The sequence below is a fragment of the Lucilia cuprina genome, chromosome 3 (genome assembly GCF_022045245.1).
Source record: "Lucilia cuprina isolate Lc7/37 chromosome 3, ASM2204524v1, whole genome shotgun sequence".
Classification (NCBI taxonomy): domain Eukaryota; kingdom Metazoa; phylum Arthropoda; class Insecta; order Diptera; family Calliphoridae; genus Lucilia; species Lucilia cuprina.
The window spans coordinates 65,841,749-65,859,872 of NC_060951.1; the positions used below are offsets into that span (position 1 = coordinate 65,841,749).

The 18,124-nt window shown below is 28.0% G+C and overlaps 2 protein-coding genes across 3 annotated transcripts in view; both read right to left on the minus strand.

The window, feature by feature from the left end:
* The window catches only part of LOC111678941 (5-hydroxytryptamine receptor 2A-like), a 36,963-nt gene extending 35,340 nt beyond the window's left edge, over positions 1–1,623 (minus strand). Inside the window, exon 1 of the mRNA XM_046947151.1 lies at positions 1,602–1,623. Coding sequence (XP_046803107.1) covers positions 1,602–1,623 — 22 coding nt within the window. The remainder of the gene's footprint in view (positions 1–1,601) is intronic.
* Positions 1,624–6,029: 4,406 nt separating this feature from the next.
* Positions 6,030–17,721, minus strand: LOC111678939 (small G protein signaling modulator 1). 2 transcript variants are annotated; one of them, XM_046947293.1, is made up of 13 exons: positions 17,013–17,721; positions 11,975–12,395; positions 11,674–11,893; positions 11,394–11,615; positions 10,848–11,337; positions 10,651–10,787; positions 10,241–10,400; positions 10,026–10,179; positions 8,667–9,957; positions 8,480–8,604; positions 8,245–8,424; positions 7,909–8,186; positions 6,030–7,848 (listed from the first exon to the last, which is right to left on the minus strand). In XM_046947293.1, the coding sequence occupies exons 1-13, from the start codon at positions 17,050–17,052 to the stop codon at positions 7,760–7,762; spliced, it is 3,807 nt and encodes a 1,268-aa protein (XP_046803249.1). In that variant the 5' UTR covers positions 17,053–17,721; the 3' UTR covers positions 6,030–7,759. The 2 variants fall into 2 exon arrangements, with proteins under 2 accessions (XP_046803249.1, XP_046803248.1); XM_046947292.1 differs by having other exon boundaries at positions 10,026–10,185.
* Positions 17,722–18,124: the final 403 nt, after the last annotated feature.

An 18,124-nucleotide genomic window follows, 5' to 3' on the forward strand; every position in this document is an offset into this window, starting at 1 on the left:
AAGCCCTATTTGGCGGATCCACTTGTGTTGGGGCTTGATGAAATAATGGACCGATACAAACCATATTCAATAGGCTTCGTCTCCGGTACCATAAAATATTATGTTTCAAATTTCATTTAATTATCTCCAAAATTGCGACCTGTAGTTTGATAACAAGGTTTACAAGCTCTATTTGGGTGTTCAATTGTATTGGGACTAGGTGAATTAATGAACCGATCTTAACCATAACTTCAATAGGCTTCGTCCAAGGGATAATAGAAGAAGAAGATCATGTACCAAATTTCATTGAATTGTTATCAAAATTGCAACATGTGGTTTGATTACAATGTTTACATGGACGGACATCTACTCAGCTGATTGGTATGCTTTAAGGTATGTATAGGACCAATATTATTGTGCGTTACAAACATCAGCATAATCCCATAAACTGAAGCGGTGTAGGGTATAGAAAATCCTTAAGAAATAAGTTTAATATTAATTTAAAAACCGCTTAAATCTTGGTTTATTTTATAATTTTAATAATTTAATATTTCTTTCTTTTGAATAATAACCTTTAAACATTTAAAACTGACCTCAAGTTCATTTATTTACTTCATTAAAAACTTTAGTAAATATTTTTTTGCAGACGGCTACCATTAATAAATACTTAGCTAAATACTTGATTATTTTTAATATCTATGTACATGTATATGTATGTTAGTACAAATGTACTACGCCCACATTTTAAAGGGAATTAAACTATGTCAAAACACAATCTTCATGTACATTTTCAAGGTTGAATTTGTACATATTTAAAGTAGGTTTACAGAATAAAAATTCTTAATAAATAAAAACAAGCGGGATTCAAAAAATGTGTTGCCTACTTGGGAAACTGAATGAAAATAAAATTGTAAACAAACGCCCACATTATTTAGATAGGAACCCAACATCATGTTAAATGGTAAAACAAATTCAATATTAATTGTAAGTATTTTAGAATGTAAATTTTTCAACTCTTGTGCTATTTTAAATAACGAACTCATTATGTATTAAATTTATATAGAGTATTTTTTATAAAAAATTAATGCAAATTAGTTTGTTCAGAAAATTGAAATTGTATTTAGTATTTGACTTTAATTTAAAAACCTATTTAAATGAAACGTTTACCCAAGTTAAAAATAATAGACTATTCTCGTTTAACATGAATTGTGAAAAAACACTGACTTGCATGTACATATGTATATACGAATCTAAATACATACATATATTTTTATTATCAACGCCACCATAATGATAGTGATGTAAATACATACATTAAATTATAACAAGAACACTAGAGCTATATAAACATACACATCTATAAAAATACATACACATATACAAAATTAGTGACAGAAACCATTCATGTCTATTAAGCATTAAAATGACATTTTTAAAGGTAAAAATATTAAATATATTAATGAAAATCATGAAAATATGTCTGGGTTACTTTCATTTTCAATGTTACACTTACTGTCGATTTTTTATGTATGTACAATGTATATGTACACAGCAATAACAGTTTACTTTAATTTTTACATACATATAAGTATAAGACCAAATATACAATAAATAGTTTTTACCTGGATTATTAGTTTGTACCATTTTCATGATTATTTTTTCGATTTGTTATCTGTTTTTTATTTATTTATTTTTTTGTGCCTAATTTCTCAATTTAATACTAATGAGCACAGTTAAACTTTAGTTATCTATTAAATTATGTTTTTTTTAATGGTTTAATGTTAAAATTTTTAATATTTGTATACTATATTATTACACATACACACTTTCATTCATATGGGTACACAGTTTTTATCTCAATATTTAGGAATTTAGATATTAATTTTTCCTATTTTGTTCACGGTATAATCGAAAAAAATACGTGTTAACGGTTTTAACTCTCGCCAGCAACTGTTAAAAATACTTGTAAAATTACCGTATTGTTAACTCTGTTAAGAAGTTTTCCCATATTTTTCTTTTTTATTTATTTTGCTTCCTTTCGCTTTTAACTCTTAATTTCATTATGTATATGCATATTACGCATACTCAGTTATGTTTTACTCTCTGATTCTCTCACTAAATTATCAATTCTAACGCATTATTTAGCTTGGTGAAAAGTAGGTTGACAAAGGTGTTCCTTATTTTCCATTTGGGTAGGTTATGCGATGTGCGTGTGTGTTTGTTTTGATTTTTTTCTTACGCATTTGTTTGTAAGTCAATAGCATTAGCATTGTTGTTATAATGTGTGTGTATTTTTATTTTCATTTTCTATAGTATTTTCCTAGTTTGTTTACGTTTATCCACGTCACTCTTGATGGTTAAAATTTTTTCACAGTTCTCTTTTTGAAACTTTTTTTACTTTTAGTCTTTAAATGACCGCACAGATATTTGTTGCTTTATTATGGTGAAACAACAACAATTACTTATTTTACAGAGTACAAGAGTAAATCATGGTTGTGTTTTTCCTAATGACTCAATTTATTTACTTATAAAAGCACAGTGGGAGAATATACAATTTCTTTTTAATGTGTTGAAATGAGTATGGATGGCCTAATTTTTTTACTTTTCAATTAGAAAATATTTTACTGTAATATTTTTCGGATCCTTTAATATAAACAATAAAAATTGTTTAAGTTTAAGGACATTTGCTAAACGTTAAAAAAAATTATTTTAATACAATGTTAGAATTGATATGGCTTTGAATGATAAAATCACTATTTTCAAACGACCGCACAATTGATTTTACCTTGTTTTGAAATAAATATCACTCATACGTATCCCATAGATGTGATAATTTCTTGCCAAATGCGATTTTTCATTCACTGGTTAATTTAATCCTATTAATAAGACACAAAAAATAACAACATTTGTTATTTAGTACATTTTGAACATATGTGTTAATTTAATTGCTTCACTTAATCATTCTCAATAGTTAGGTCTTTGACAACCAGTTTTATCTATATATTAATATATGCGAATAACGGAATTCTGTTTTGTTAGCATCAAAACAGAATTCGGCAAGAAAGGGTGGCAATGTCAAGCCATATTTTCCGAAAACAAACACTTCGGAGTAATCAACATCGAAAATAAGGGTATAATTGAGCAATGGTAATCGCAGGGGACAAGCCCTCATGGATTTCTTAAATACTAAAGACTTGACCACTTTGAACTATGGAAATAACTATCTTCGTAAATAGAATCAGAGAAAATGTATTGAATATAACTATATGTTCAGAAAATCTTATAAATTGTATATAGGAGTTTTTCAGACGGAGACATAAGATTCAAGAAGATACCGACTTCAAAGTACTTTGGTGTAATTCTTGATCGATAATTAAAATAAAGACTTCACATAGAGAATAGGACCAACAAGACACATCGATGCTGTGCGATATGTAGGGGAAATGGTGTCTTGGTCTTACTATAACACATTGGCTTTTTAAAAGTGTAATTAGACCAATTCTTTTTATGCTTTAATACCCTGGTAGATTTCTTTGGACAAAATGTGTCATATCAAACTACTAGAAGGAGTTCAGCGTACATACTGCTTGGATATAAGTGGTATCATAAGTTTTCTTAGGAATTCCATACTTCCAGGAAACTGAGTTTCTAAACATCAAACGATAATGTATTCAGTGTTTGTTTTGAACAACAAACATTTTCCAAAACGGATAAAGGTGTATTTCTTAGGATTATATGTATGTAGAAACATTCATCCTTTGCACATATTTTTTGCATATTTTAGCTATTAGAGCTTAATTTTGTAGGCATATTTAAACCATATCTTCGTGTTTTTTTTTTTTTTTTGGGCATATATAAATGTCCAATATTGTCAAATTTTGGAAATGAGAATTATAGGTAAGGAATTACTTGGTTATCAAAATCATTAATTTATTTGTTTGAATGGGATTTGTAGCCAATTGTCTATAGCAATCGTTAAATAAGGAATTAGTTGGTAGGTCTAACACTAGTCGATATTAGAAGTGGTATCGATAGTTAATGTATGCTATTACTATAACTTTATATTAATGTTATCGGTATTTTAACAATAACGATATTTTAATCTTTTTCGGTATTGATATTTTGGCGGTAACGGCAGTAGCGATGTTTGTATTTACATTTAATAATCTGCCACTTTGAAAATAAAACATCATTAATTTTTTTCTTTATAAACAATAACATATATTTTCCATTTATTTTATTTTTACTATTTTATTTTACTGTTATTCATATGTAATTATGTATGTATATAATAATATTTAGTTTTTATATTTATATATATGTATTTGTGTATGTGTTTGTTTACAAATTTATTTAGTTTTATGATTTGTATTTAGTTTTATGATTTTTAATATTTTTTATTGTAAATATATATTTATTTAACGTACATATGAGTGGGGTTATGTGTATAAATTTATTATAAATCTTGTAAGTATATTTATATGTATATAATCATTTAATTACAGTTTGTATATATTTGTTGTGTAAGTACGATAAATCTTTTTATTTCTTTGTATTGTAATTATATAAATGTTTATATATCTTTTTGTATGCATATATATTTTGTATATATGTATATTTATTGTATATAATTTCCTTTTTATAAATATATGTTTGTATATAATGCTTTTTTTATTTTGTAAATATATGGATAAAGCAACTCATTAAAAACACTATTGACTCAAATAATATTTTTATTTAATTTTTTTAAGAAACTCTTTATTATTCGTTTTATTCGTTACAACTATTGAAACTCATAGTTTATTTATATTCTGAAATATACGCATGTAGTATACATATATATTTAGCTCATTTAGTTGAAGAGTGCCATAACTCAAAGAAAATTAAGTCTTTTGACTTTTTTTCAAAATTTTATTTTTTTAAGTGTTATTTTTCAGAAATTAAAGCTTTTATTTTTATTTGAATATCAACAATTTCAATTACATTTCTAAATATATGTTATATGTTTTATTATCAAAATTCCATGATTTTTTTATTACTATTAGAATGTAAATTGTCACAAAGCTCTCATTTTTTGTACTATGACAGTCTTCACTTAAACAAGCGATTTATTGTATTTCCTCTTTAATAGTGACTAAAAGAAAAACTAATTCGGAAACATAACTTTTAGGACATTTTTATTGTAGTTTTATTTAATTATGTTACATTTACAAATGAAAATTAACTGCAAATGTTTTAATGAACAATGAAATTTATAAATAAAATTAAATATTATTGCAGTAATGCAAACATTTCCACAACTAACAAGAACTAGGTTATTTCAAAAATCTATATATCCGGCCAATAACTTCTGGGTTTAAAAATAAAAACGTTTTTATATATGTTTCACTAAACTGTTATCAAATTTAAAAGAAAATCACATATATTAAACAAAATAATGTTTCGAAATAACACACTCAGCTAATATTTCATTAACGGATAGTATAATTGATATTAATTAGTATTGAAATTAATATTCCTCATACGTATCAACTTTTGTACCAAAATTTTGTTGGTGTTTTAATTCCATTTATTTGGAATAATATGGAATACATATATTTTATATATAAATTTCATTATTAAAAAATATCAAAATTTAACAGAACTAAATAATTAATAGAAAAAAATATATGTATATGTATGTACATAAGTAGATTCGGTATTTTATTTAATAATAAATTGTAGAAAAATTTTCTTTGAAAATCGTTTTTTAACATTTTTTTATAAAAAATGTTTTATAGTTTTATTTATAAAAAAACACAAACAAAATATCTTGTTATATGTATAAATATTTTTTATATAACTTTTACTTTTGTTCTATATCATAATTATTAGTAATATATAGTATATAAATATATATGTTTGTATGTATATAATAATTTCGTTTCTAATAGTTTCTGTGTTATTATAACTATTTGTTTATGTATATCTATGTATAAATGTATTTGTATATAATTAACAGATACTTTTTACTTATTTTTTATATTTTTTTGGTAGAAAAAGCAACAGATTTGACATATAATTTTAATTGTTTATTTATGCATGTTTTATTATATATTTTTTAGTTATACATTTATATGTATGTAAGTAGTTACACAATTATATAACAAACAATAACAATAATAATGATATTCATTAATACAAAGAGAAAACTGATTTAATTGTATGAACTGAATTTACATTCGATTGACTCGACAGAATTGCAACAAAACATATTATTTGTTTTTCATAGTTACAATAAAATAGTTTTCTCTATATAGTTTTTTTATGTACTTAAATCGATCATTCCCCTGAAATTTGTTCCAAAATCATAAAATCACAAACTCTTCGCTGAATTTATTTAAATATTTAGATATTATTTTAAGTATTAATATAAAATAACAGGAAATGAGCAATTTATTTTTGTTCTATTTCTTATATTCCTTTTCAGTATGCATATATTCCTTGTCGTGTTATGAATTTGTTTTTTTTTACAATATGCTTTAAATAAGCAACATATTTCGAATATAAAAAAAGTTTTAATTTTAATTTATTTAAACCATAAAGGAACTAGAAGTTTTAAGCGGAAAATTAACAAAACCAGAAAAATGGGAAATTCATGTCAATTCGATTATGACGAAATTTGCTCAAACGATAGTACTATTGGATAGTATGTCAGAACAAGAACTGTCGGCCTTAAAGGGGGTTAAAGTTGGACATTTTGGTCATACAAGCTTATATTTCTAATCTTGAGAGATCGATTTTTATAGTTGAATTATTTGACACGAAATTTCCATATGTTATTTAATGACGTTTAAAGTCCCTTTTCATAATTACTTTAAATTGCATAATTGACAATTATTCGGAAGAAATATATAGTTTATATCAACTTAATCTTACAAAATTCTATTAGGTTCATTGGATAATGATCTAAAATATAAAATTATATAATGTAGTCAAAGGTTCCCTTTAAAATATTAATAAAAAAAAACGTTCTCGGAATTCTTAGTACTACTCGAAACATATAATGTTAGAGTGAATATTTTGAAAATTAAGTTATACTTAAAAAAAAATTATATAGAATTTTTGGTTACGGAATGTTTATTTATAATAAAACCTGTTGACTAGCTTTATATTTTAACAGTTAGTAGTACGTAGTTTTATATTATTAACACAAACCAATAACGCAATATAAAAAAATAATATCAAATATCAGAATTCGAGAAATATTTGTATATTTCTGCTATTTAAACGTTATCTATAGTAGCATAGTATTTTGCATTTCAACTAATAAGTAATATAATATTATGTAATAGGAAAGAGATCTCAGGTAACTTTATATTAATTAATTTTATGATATATCTTAAAAAAAATATATATAAAACATAAAATCCAATCCCAGCCGTTCGCTAATCTTTTGTAAACAAAATGTTTGTCACATAATTAACTTTAGTTACTTTAAAGTTTGGTTGTATTTTGGTTAAAACATGTTTTTATACATGAACAATTATATTAATTTAAAGTGATGTGGTGTGATGTGATATGCCTTCTACTACGTGAGTTAGTTGAGTTTTGTTCGCTATTGATTTCGTGCTGTTTGCGCTTGATTTCAATCTACATTTTTGTTACATTATAGTTCTACTTTTGTTTATTAAGTTTTTTTGCATAAACTACCTTTGGTTTTAAAATTTATTATAATGAGTTTTTTTATAATTTTTGTTCACCTCACATTTGCTCTTATTCTTCTAGTTGAATAAAATATTTATTTATTTTCAATTATTGTCTGCAGTTGCAATACTAAACTACGCGACAATTGCAATATTGATTGGGCATTATGACGTTCAGCCATTTCTGTTAATTATATAGAAAATAATTATTTAAATAAAAAATAAATAAAATAATTTAAATTACCATTGAAAAACTTTATGACATCCGTAAAATCCATGCTGTTGGACAATATTATATCACGATAAGTTTCCAATAAAGCCAATGCCAAAAATAATACAAAATGTCCAGAAGCCACATGTTTGGCCGCCCATATTACCTCCCAAGTAGAAAATACATCATCATAAACCAATTCGCGTTTGAAATCCAACAAGAACCAACGATAGCAGAAATAAAAATGTGTATAATCACCATTGGAATCCATTAGATCATACATTTCCGAATCCAAGATTTGTATAAGAGACCTTAAAATTGCAAAATTATCGACTACATTCTTAAAAAATATTACATTTCTTCATTTACCTCATATTCGCAAAATGCATGTCCATAGCACCACCATTGGGAAAATTTTCGATCATGCGTTCCATTAGTTTACAAAAACAGCCATAGGTCAAGGCTTCATCGTCAAAAATTACTAATAAGGGAGCCACTAAATCGCACATGCCCTGCATGTAACCTACTTCCAAATGTTCCCACACGTATCTTTAAATCAAAAATAACAATTATCATAAAATTACTCATATTTAATCTAACTTACGTAGTTATAACATTTCTTAATTTGTCCAAGTTTTCATTTGCAAAATACCAATAGTTGCGATCACAGCGCTGAACATCTTTTTCAATGCGATGCAAATTTAAGGCGAAATTTTCTAAAAACTCACACTTAAGTAAAAGTAGAAAGTAGATTAGTATATAATATTGTATTATAAACTCATTCTACATACACTATAGACACCGCCATTGGAACTAGCTGGTGAAACACAAGCAGATTTGGGTTCTTGTAAAGCATCTAATGATGCAACTACAGTTATATCTTCGTTCATGGGGGAAATTAAACTAGTTTTACGTGATGTATCTTCGGTGGGTTCATCAGTGCATTCTAGGGCATCATTTGAGGCTGCTTCTGTGATTATCACAGCATGAGTCATCATCGACATTTCTCTAACATCCTCGACACTATGATATTTACGGACATTATTGGAGCTATCAGCATTTTCGTTGAAGCCATCATATTGTTCGTCTTCGTGAAGTTCAAATGCTTCCATTGCTTCTTCTTCTTGATTTTTCGCTACATCTAGCTGCTCTGCAACTTCAAAAACGTTTCCTTCAGGAGATATTCCATTGTCATGGGCCATTTCTAACATTTCGGTAAATTCATTTCCTACAGTTTCGTAAGATGATGTAGAGGGTGAACTTTTGATACTTAACAGCAATAAACCGCCTTGTTCTGGTGTTAGTCCAGCTTCATGTTCCGGCTCAGATTCTGCAAAACAATGTTCTTGTATTGAAAGTGGTTCGTTTTCATCTAATTCTAAAACCACATTATCTTGTTCGCATTTTATAGTTGATAATACTTCGGTTGCTGTCTCTAGTTTATTAGGTTTTGAAGTTTCGTTTTCTTCTTTACTCTTATCAGCTGGATAATCACTTTCTAGATTTTCGTTACTTAAAGTTGTTCTTAGTTTTACATCAGACAACTGGTCTTGCTCCAAAGTTTCTTTTTCACTGTTTTCCTCAATCTCTTTTGTAGCTTTTTCTGAAATTCGTTCCAAATTAACTTGGTTACTTTCTTCAGCTAGTTCTTGCTCTAAGGATACTTCCATTATTGTCTTTCCAAAGCTTTCTTTTTTCAAGTATTCTTCTTCATTATCCTCTTCAATGGGATCTTCTTCATCTTCACAATTGCCTGAATCTTTTTCTTCCTGTATGCCCATAATGATTTCATCATCAAAATCCATTCCTGGATCGGAGATATCAGAAAAATCTTGATCATCGAAAACATCATTGTCCATATCACCAGCATCTAATTCCGTTTGGCGACACACGTGCTTACCAGAAGCATGAACTCCATTACGTTTATTTTCGGCCGATATTTTTGCTAAAGCCTTCGCATTCTTCTCCTTCTCTCTTTGGCGTACAATAGCCTCTACAGCCAACCATTCACTCATGGTAGTTTCATAGTAATGTTTGCTAATGTGATCTTGTTTTTCTCTTTCATCGATGGTAGAGCCAAAGCTGAAAAGAAAGTCATCGAAGTAAATCATAAATGATTTGATTAATAATATTTATTTCGAAAATAGTACCTGTAATGTCCCAGCAAATATGGCCAGACTTCTTTGCGTATATCATGAACTACGCCGCCAAAATATACCAAACGGAATAACTCCTCCTGACTGTTAATGACTCCATTTTCGTGCAAAGCATCCCATTTTTCTTTGGTTAAACCACATTCATTTGCTGCCACTGAAAACATTTTAAAATTTTTATAATTATTTAAATTTATTTGTAATTAACTTACAATCAGGTGTTATTCGACCATTAACCAAGCCCGATAAATGTGTACGTACAGTTGATAAATGTCTACAATAGGCTAACCAACCATAAAATGCTCTGGATATAATTTGACGTCTCATTGTAGAACATACCAGCTCAATACTCGCCGTTTGGCTTGCCTGTATCTGCAAATGTAAAATTGTTATTTATATCAGTGTATATCGTTAAAATAGTATAACGATTTAGTGGAAATTAAACCAAACCTAATTCTAGCCTCCATTTTTATCCCAACAAATTGCTCAAATATATTCACATTTATATAAAAGTTTACATACATAAATCCTTTGTTCAGAGAAAAAAATTCCTTCTAAATTGACCGATTCTCAAAGTTGGGGATATAAAAGCTTTAGTCCATATAAGACCGTATATACTTACCAGTGGTGGCTCTGCTGAACTTTGATCCATTGATAGACTTTTACTTGAACAATCACTACTGCCCGTGGTTGAACAACTACCTAAATGTTTTCGTCTAGGACTAGTTCGGCCCAATTCCAATATAGGATGAGTAGCCACTATTAAAGAAAACATTTTTGTTTAATATTTTAAATAATTTAAATAAAAAAAATACTTACAAAACTCTTCGTGTTGACTTTTGCTAACAACGCGGAAGACATAATCGATGGGTGTTTCATCGGCAGATTCCATAACCGACGGTAATATACGACGCCTAACACTTTTTGGCCAGGGAAACATTTTGCCAATACCTCGCTGCGACCATAAGGGTGGGTCCAATTGCCCGTGTGGCAAAAGGCCGGTTTCAAGACAACTTAAAAATGATTGCAAATGGCCACCCTCGGGGAAATGTATAGGTGGTCTTTGTACGCCATCCTGACCAACCAGTATAATTGTACCTCCCGTATCTTCGCCACGATTTTGATGGCAATGAACATACACAATTTCATCTACATTAATGTTGAGAGCATACGTCCAATAAGAACTCAAATCACTTCCATCAGTATCTGTGTAACCGTTCATTAACTGATTGGGTGTCCATTTAATGGTTAGCGATTGCACAGTTTGGTGAAGACTTAAATAACCAGGCATAGGCTCACTTACATCTTTCTGCAATGATGATCACATTTAATTTATTTTTAATAGAGAAATTAATTAACAGTTACCGGTAAGACAAGCACATTATTTTTTCCATAGAGTAATGTTGTACGTGAGTTCTGATGCAGAGATTCCACATAATCTTTTGCTACGCTCGCCGGTGAACTAGCCTTAAACGAACCACTACTGGTATCTTCAGAACTAGTGTGTAAGCTACGCTTGAAATTTATTATGGGACGATGGCATGTGGGTGGAGTTCGGTTGCCTGAACTTATGCGATGTCTTTGTACCTGAAAATAAAATTAAGGTGGAAATGAATCCCATACTTACATATTTCACATCACTTACCAATTCATCAGCCGGGGGATCGGACCAATAATAGTCTGCAGTTTTGGCTCTGGTAAATTCTAAAGCACAGGGACCTACCAGCAGTGAACTCAGTATCGAACCATAATCGGGATCTGCGACCAGCGCATCACGATCATAGTAACTGTTGGCATTGCTGACCAAATGTTCTATGATTTTGGCCAAACGTTTCTCGTATAAAGCCACACGTATCCACAAATACCTTGTGAGTAAAACGAGCTTTGTTATAGCATTTTTCTATCATTAGGGGGGAAAAATCTGTCGTTAAGCTTGTAATACTCACTTGACCACCGGTGTACCCGATGAAGAATTTATGGACACTGTATTAATCGTTGTTACCGAACTGCTGCTACCTTTGCTCAATAGTTTGGGCTTAATAATGCTATCGCTACTCGAGGAAGATCGTTTGCCAGCGGCCGTTGTACTCTCAATGGCAATTTCGATTTCCAACAAACGTCGACTTACATAGTCTGCCTCTGGACAAGTTTTGGCTATTTTTTGTATAAGAGCTGTTGTTGATGATGTTTTGAATAGACCTAAAGCACGTCTACGCAAACCATGACTGAGACATGTTTCCACAGCTCCGCATAATGATGTAATCGAACTACTTTCTTCATGAATATATTTTTTGGTAACAGCTTCTTCCATCAGCTGTTTCACCTCCTTTTTAACGCAGGCAATTAGTCTCTCCTTTAGTTCAATATCTGTTAATGAAGAAAATAAATAATAATATAAACACAGAATTTGGTATTGCGGTTTTTTCTATTATTCTATTCTCTTATTAATATCATTTAAAAAATATATAACGGAAAACGTATTTAATCCTTATTTAATGATTTTTCATTCCATACTAATTGATCATACTATTACAAACAACAATGTGCAATTAAATACTTATTTCTATTAATATTTAAATATACATACATACATATGTACATATTCGTTGTACATGTGTCGTATTATAATTTATTTGAAATAGAAATACTAGAATACTGTAGACTGAAATTACACTTAAAATATGCAAATATTGTCGATTTAAAAATGATCACCTGTATAATAAAAATATTCATTGTTTTTGTTGCGGACATATTACCCTTCTACAACAAATATTGTTATAAATTTAGTGTTTGTTACATTAAATCCGGAGAAATACCGCCAATTAGCCTATTGTGTGCACCTTTTTAAGTGTCTCTTGTGGAAATTAAATATAAGTCCATGTTCCAAAGAAAAGATATACATATAAACCTTTCAGATGCAACTAAATTTAAATATTGTTTATTTCCAAGAAATATTAAAAAATCATTCTTCGAATAGAACTTAAGTTACTTTAATTTTGGGGCCACCTTAATGTACATATATTTGCATACATTATTTGTATACATACATATATATGTATAATAAAGTAAATAGTCTGGGTATTAACCCATGTCAATCATTGTCAGTGTCATCAGGAAGTTTGAATGTATATAGATTAAGGTTGCCCCAAATGTATGAAGAATAAATAAGGTACTATTGTTGTCTTCTTTTCTTTGTAAAATATCTATATTGAAAAAATCATACAATCAGCGTGAGAAATAATTATGTCAGCTCGACAAAAGATGCTAAATTTTTATTTTCAGCGAGAAACGATCAGCTTATTTAGGGCCATACTAATATACATATATTCTGCAAGTTTGATTTGGCATTGAGTTGTATATGGAAACTCTCTCGCCAACACATTAATAATTATAATGAAAGCAATACAGAAATATGTTTGTATATCCAACACAAACATACATAATCTAATTAAATGTCATAATTCAAATGGAGATCTTGTATTGGTAAATTTAAAATTAACCTTCAAATTAATGTATCCTGATTTGATTTTCACATGTTTATTGTTTACCTAGAGCAATAGAAATAAATGTTAAAGCATTATATAAAAATGGACCTGATTTATTTTATATTGATACTATTTTTTCTAAAATATTTATCAAAATTTTTTACAAATGTGTATATGTTATTATGTATGAAAGGAATTCTAGCATATATTCTATACATATATCGCTAATTTGCAAGGCTGGCCTAATCCATAATTCGTGCTTTCTTAAATAAGTACTAAACAAGTAATACAATAATAAATAAGTACTATAATAAGTATTTGTCATATTAAAGTCTTTACTCTACTCTCAAATAGACATTATCCTCTTTTCTCTATTTTCAAATAGACATTATCCTCTCCTCTAAATTTGAACGAAAATTTTATATTGAAAACAATAAAATTTTTTCAAAACTAAACATAAAACTATTTGATGTTTTCAAAAGTACTATAATAAGTATTTGTCATATTAAAGTCTTTACTCTACTTTCAAATAGACATTATCCTCTTTTCTCTATTTTCAAATAGACATTATCCTCTCCTCTAAATTTGAACGAAAATTTTATATTGAAAACAATAAAATTTTTTCGAAACTAAACATAAAACTATTTGATGTTTTAAATAATAAAAAAACTTGTTCGTTCGTATTTAAAGGTACAGGCCCTTTTTTGGGTATATTATTAAACGTAAAAACTAAAACAAAATTTATATATTTGATAAGTAAAAATTTAGTTTAAGTTTAGGTGAGAATGTGAGGTGTTATTTTTCAAATATGTCGATCTGTTATTAACAAAACAGTCAAGAATTTAAAAAAATAAAAAATGTTTCTTTTTGTAGCAAATTAGCGAAATGTATGTTTAAAATATAAAATTTTATTTAAACATACCATTTAAAAATAAACGTTTATAGAAATAACTCCGTGGCTTAACTGTTTTAATTAATTAAAATTTTTCATTATTTTTTTTTTAAATTTGTCATATTATTTAAAATAATTATAAACTAAAATATAATTTTGTTATACATAAAACATTCTAGAATAAGAATTTTTTATCTATTTAAGTTAAGTTATTTTACAAAATTTTCTTCTTTGCGATTTTGCTATTTATCTGTGATCTTCAAGGAATTGATTTATACATACAGACACACGGACATAGCTAAGTCGACTTTCATATCGACAAAGAGTCAATGTATTCGAAAAAGACAGTGATTTCCACTAACATCTAACCACGATATAAAAAATGTAATTAAAAAATCCTTACTTGTAATTTTGAAAAGTAAATATAAATTTGGTAGAAACTTCTTTAATTATTTCTCTATCTGTAAAACCAGATGTTATCATCATTTTAAATATTTGTTAAACCATCAATTTAGTAACAAAATCAATTTATTAGATTATAAAACAGTTATCTTAAAGTTAATATTTTTAATCAAAATAAATTAAAATAAAAGTTAAAAAGAAAAGCGCATAAAGACATAAAAAGTTTCCGAACCAAAATAGCCCCATTAAAACCTCATTTATTATTGTAAACTACTTTCTTGTGTTTGTCCTTCTCCTTTGATAACAAAAACCCAACAATTTACAAAATATATTTGTATCATCATCTATCGTTTACCTCCAACTATTACAAGAATATTGAAAATGTTTAGCTACGAAAAGTGAACTAACATTTACAACTTAAAACGCAAAAGACATTAAACCGTAATAAAATAAACGTTGTAAACAAAAATTAATATAAAAAATCACTGTCAAAATCATTAGGGAAGAAAAACAAATAAATGAAACCTTGACTTTCACAACGGATAAAAAACATAAAAGAGCATGTTTATAAACTCACTTAAATCGAAAAACAAAAATAAAAAACTACAATCTAGTCGTAAAAACCCGTTGTATTAAAGAAGAGAGTAACGGAATGAGAATAAAAAAGTAATCAGCGGCAAGGGATGGATATTGACTGAGTTGCCAAATCCATTTTTGTATGTATGGGTTTAAGTTGACAGATTAAGGGTAACATAATGTATATTGGTGCACCAATAACAGACCCTATTTAAACAAGTTGAATCGCACATTGCTCGAAATGAATGATCTGGCGTCATTAAATTAAAATGTTCATACTTCGGAATTTGTAAATGTTTTTTTTTATTTTACGAATTATCGGTATTCCACTGATCAAATTGACGTTTTCATTGCATAATATACCCCTTTACGGTTCTTAAATTTGTATGCATTAAAAACATGCAATTTTTAACAACCTAAGATTGTGGTGGATTCCACGGTTTCGGTACTGACACTCGCAGGGTAACGTGACTTTCGCTTTAACTTGGTAAAGACGTTAACTATCCCTGTGGAGTCCAGTTCAAGTCTGCTCATCGTGTCATAATTTAGGATGGCACCTCCTTCTCGTGGAAACCCATAGAAACTGTAATCAACAGGCGCCTTTACCTCTACGCATATATGATGTTTTTGCGTTGGTTTTTTAAACCACTATGTAAATAAAATATAAGTCAAAGAAATCATTTCATGTCAAATCATTGCCAGGAAAGGCCGAGGACACATTTGATCATCACCAGTTTATAGCCCCAACATGTTACAGGGATGATAGTGGTAATATAGTAACGTATAGTAACGTCATTTAAGTTATGGAAGAATCACTTTCATGATTTTAATGACCAGATCAATGATGATGAAATCGACAAACCGCCACCTAATTACAAGGAGGTAAAATATCACAACGTCTCGAATATCATCTAAACATTGGAGACTATAAATTTGATATTGTAAAGTACTTCATATATATACTTAGAACTGCAATAATACAAGATGCAGAACGACTCTTGTTAAAACTAACTGAATCCAGCACGCATAGAACAGGTATAGGCCGAATATAGTTGCTAAGGGGTAATTTGAACCGCAGCAAAAATTATTGCAAGTTTTATATATATACAATACTATTTCCAAATTTTTATTTAAAACACTATTGGCATCTCTAAATAATATAAAATAACAGTAAAATAATAACAACAGCTGATTTGTATCTTTTGTTTTGGTTTAGTTTGTAATATGTATTTGTGCTTTTGTTTTCTTACTCTTTCTTTGAGCAAAAATTCTATATCTAACTACATACTAATAGATGTTTTTCTGAACTTTTATTTTTGTTTTGTTTCTTTCATTATTTCTTCTTTGATGACAGTTGACCATATGCTTGACATTAAAAACCGTTACGTAGTAAAATCGTAAGTGCTGTTATACATACACAACAAATGCAAAAACAAAACACATACATACTGTGCATAGTTATACATATACATATGTATTTGTAATAAAGAGTAAAAGTATTTTTTCTTATATATTTTCTTTTGCTTTTTTAATAAATATATTGTATGTAATAGTTGGCATTTAATTTAATTATATTCCATTTTATTTACATTTGTTATTACATGATAGGTATATTTTATTAAAACTTACCACCTCCATCACCACCACCAAAGGAATTCATTATATTCATGTTGAAAATATGTTGTATATTTGTTTAGCAAAAACTTAATTAAACTTAAAAAACAGTTTTTGAAACTATTTAACTGATTTTTTTTTAAATAAAAAATAATTTTTCGTTGTAAAATTTCCCTTCAGTTTTCCTCAGTAACAACAATAAATAGACTTATTATTGTAGTCACCTTCAAATTATACATATTTTTTCTATTAAAATTTCATTTTGTTGTACAAAAAATATGTTTAACTTTAAAAAAAAATTAATAATAAAACTAACAGAACATATTTCGTTGTTTTGCTGGTAAGCACTCAGAAATTATTACTGTGTAATATATAAAATTTAAGTTTATGAATTTTTTTAGATAAATTTGACTCGATTTTCCTTTTTTTTGTTACTTTGGTATAAAAATTTACTTTTTTTCACTTTAACTTATTTTTTCATTAACACAACTGAAAATGTCTCCCGTATTTTTTCTGTATTCTGTGGTGTGTGTCATATCCTTTCTCAACTAAAATACAACAAAATCCAAATTAAGCAACAACACCAAAAACAACAACAGTTGATAAAAGTTTACATCTGTTACGTTTTTTCTTTGTTTTAGCAGCTTGTTGTTATTGTGTTTAGAACCTATGTTCTTAGTTCTTAGTTCTTGCGTTCCTCGTTCGTTTGTTTCTGCCGCTTTTGTGACCGTTATCTTTGAGTTATGTTTCATTACTTATTTTCCTGAATTGTTACAACAACACACAGTTTGGTTTTTATATGCATGTGTGTGTCAATTACTCCATAAAATATGGCTGCCAGCTGGTTTTGAGGCTTAAGATTACAGTTAGCTTTTTTTATTTACATAAATATTTTCTATTGTTTAATATTGCACTTGACATTTGTTCTCATATGTCTAAATGTCAATTATCAGTGCTTTTATTTTCTGTTCGTTTTCCTTACTGCATACTACGTTCTATTGACCTTTTAACTGTAATTATAAAAATACATATGTATGTACATTTGTATGTATGTATATATGTAGGATTCCCTTTTTAAGTTCTCTCATACATAATCATACAACATTTTGAAATAAAATTTTAAATCA